We start from the raw sequence: 2952 nt of genomic DNA, 5'->3' as shown, positions 1-2952 counted from the left end.
TTCTATTTTTTATTCCTTAATTAAAAACTCTAACTATTGTTAAAAATATTCTTTTAAATATAATTAGAAATAATGTTAGTAAAATTCAGTTATATTAGGACCTTAAAATTCAAAAGATAATGTTTAAGACCAAAAACATAAAATAGTCATATATTCAGGACCAATTTTAACTTTTCATCTTAACAGTATTTGGAACGTTTGAACTATTGATTGAATTATCTTAACAGTATTTGGAAAATTTGAACTATTGATTGAATTTACTTAGATATGGAGCAGTATGATACAGATTTATCCATTACATCATACTGATTAATAAATTTCCAATTACATATATCCATATAAACTATACTACTTCCTATCTCAAATTCATAAAATTTTCAATATTTTTATATCTTCCAAAATAAATTGCTAGCTACGCCCTTGTCGGCAAGCATCATTCATACTCCATTAATTATAGGAAAAAGCCAAATATAAATTGAAGGGAAACATATGTCAATAGTACTTTTATTCTATAACTTACAAACATTTGCATGCCCTTGACAAAAACCACATAAAACTTATGAATACTTGAAATCTACATATATATGTATGTTGCATTGATTGAAACTGCATAGCAACAACAGCCAATGATATAGTATAATGTTCCAAATCATGTAGCAGGGGATGCAAGTGCAAGAAGAGGAAATGCTCTATGGACGGTCATCCCGGGACTCTCACTCATGTCTAAATCTTTCGGTTCAACCCCATGAGCCAATTTCCAGTCAAATTTTCGCACCAAATCAGCTAAAAGAAGCTCCATCCCGGCAGAAGCCAATGTGATCCCAGGGCAGCCTCTTCGTCCACCCCCAAAGGGAATCAGCTCGAAATCTAGGCCCTTAAAGTCTATAGAAGAATTCAAGAATCTCTCAGGCATAAACGTTTCTGGTTCATCCCATGAGACGAGGTCCCTTCCTATAGCCCACGCGTTGATCATAACGATTGTTCCTGCAGAAATGTCGAAACCTTTCACTTGCACATCTTTGCTTGCAAGCCTAGGCACAAGTAGTGGGAGTGGTGGATGTAAACGCATAGCTTCCTTGATCACAGCCTTCAAGTAATGCATTTTTTGTAGATCATCATCGGTTATCTCTTCGTTTTGCTTCACAATTCCTCTTACTTCTAGCTGCAACTTCTCCATCACTGTGGGGTGTCGTAAGATTTCTGACATAGTCCATTCCATAGTTGTGGATACTGTATCAGTTCCACCTACGAATACATCCTGCAAAATGATTAATTATACAAAAGTGTCATGTAGGTGCGAGAGATATGAATAAGTTGGCTCAAAACTATGTCTGTACATGACATGTATCAATAATATTATTAATTCACATCATCCAAATTTTACACGTATTAACTCAACATCTTATTTCCCCAAAAAATCCTCGTTAGATAATTGCAATTTCTAAAAGTTCATGATTTGCGGTTCAAATTTAAAAGGAAGCGAAAAAGACTATAATCGACCAAATTTCGTGACAATTAACCCTTAGTAAAATAAAAACTTTTAGAAAACTTCATGAATAATCACTACAAAAAATTTGCCAATTAGTGACGGATACAGTGAAATTTCTTCATTAAACATGTTAGTGGCAGATCAAGTTTCAGCAGAAGTGTCACTAATAACATGTCAGTAAATAATTTAGTGACGGATATTTCCGTCACTAAAGTTACTGTGCGAAACCTTATGCGACTACATCGCATTAGTGACGGAAAATCTGTCACTAATTATTTACTGACACTTTTTTGTCACAATCTGTCACTAGTTGTTGAGCTTTTGAATAGCTGTCACTATATCCGTCACTATTTTGCGCTTCTTTTGTAGTGAATCAAACCATATGAAAGTATGAAACCGAAATTTTTAAATAAAAAAATGTGAGATAGATAGAAGTATGCACATAGAGAGATAGATTGATTACCAATATTATTCCTTTGAGACTATCTCGATCAATAGAGACATCAGCAGTTTTATGATCATAGATATCAAGCAAAATATCCACAAAATGTAGTCCACTTTCTTCCTTGACACCCTTCTCCTGCATCCGTTCTTGAATCACACTCTCCAAAACATGATCAATCCTTTTAGCAGTGTCATCAAGTCTCATATCAAAACCATTAACACGTCCAATCCAACCAAGCCACGGTATGAAATCACCTATATCAATAATCCCTAATAGCTCCATCAAATCCGCCATGGCCTCTAAAAACTTCTTCCCATTCTCCGAATCGCTCAGCTTCCCGCCGAAGGCCGATCGTCCGATCACATCATTGCTAAAGCTCTGAAACATCGCACTCAAGTCCACCGCAGTGTTACCAGATGATTCTCGAACCTTCTGCACGATGAGTGCTACTTCCTCTTCCCGGATCGCGCGGTAAGATTGGACCCTTTTGTTGCTCAGCAGCTGGAGAACAACGACGCTCCTCAGCTGCCTCCAGTATTCGCCATAGGGCGAGAGCGAGACGTCTCTGCATCCGTAGACCATCTTCATCATGGCCTTGAAGCGGGGTCGGTTGGCGAAGGTGGTGTCGTGAGTGACCATGATTTCACGGGCGAATTCGGCCGAGGAGACGATAAGGACGGGGACGCTTCCGAAGTGAAGGAGCATGAGAGGGCCGTGCTTTTTTGATAAGGAGTGGAGACCTCGGTGAGGAAGGGATGATCCAAGTTGGTGTAGATTTCCAATTATGGGGAGCTTTGGTGGTGAAGGGGGAACCTTTTTCTTGCCTGGTGATTTGAGGAAGATTCGGGTGATGGATAATAGCAAGATGAGGGAGAGAAGAGCCATGGGAATAAAGGGATTTACTTGGATTTCTTCCATGTCTATGGTGTGTATGTAACTGAGATGAGTTTGGATGTGGCTATTAAAATGGAGTAGTTGTTTGTCTGAGTAATGTGTGTGGGATTTTAATTTAAGCAAA

General features: G+C 38.1%; 1 protein-coding gene across 1 annotated transcript; it reads right to left on the bottom strand.

The window, feature by feature from the left end:
- Positions 1–488: 488 nt before the first annotated feature.
- Positions 489–2952, bottom strand: LOC125224237 (cytochrome P450 71A8-like). The gene is made up of 2 exons (XM_048127600.2): positions 1953–2952; positions 489–1258 (listed from the first exon to the last, which is right to left on the bottom strand). The coding sequence occupies exons 1-2, from the start codon at positions 2850–2852 to the stop codon at positions 650–652; spliced, it is 1509 nt and encodes a 502-aa protein (XP_047983557.2). The 5' UTR covers positions 2853–2952; the 3' UTR covers positions 489–649.

Source organism: Salvia hispanica, chromosome 1, assembly GCF_029641045.1.
Source record: "Salvia hispanica isolate PSC_SH4W2 chromosome 1, Shi_PSC_v1, whole genome shotgun sequence".
Taxonomy (NCBI): domain Eukaryota; kingdom Viridiplantae; phylum Streptophyta; class Magnoliopsida; order Lamiales; family Lamiaceae; genus Salvia; species Salvia hispanica.
The sequence above is the reverse complement of the archived record's forward strand: the minus strand, read 5'-3'. Positions and strand labels throughout refer to the sequence as shown.

Bases quoted from the DNA above. Each gene is read 5' to 3' on its own strand.
- LOC125224237 (XM_048127600.2), bottom strand. From the start codon at position 2,852: ATGGAAGAAATCCAAGTAAATCCCTTTATTCCCATGGCTCTTCTCTCC. The intron at 1,259-1,952 runs GTAATCAATCTA...ATCATTTTGCAG, and splicing joins GTCTCAAAGGAATAATATTG to GATGTATTCGTAGGTGGAAC.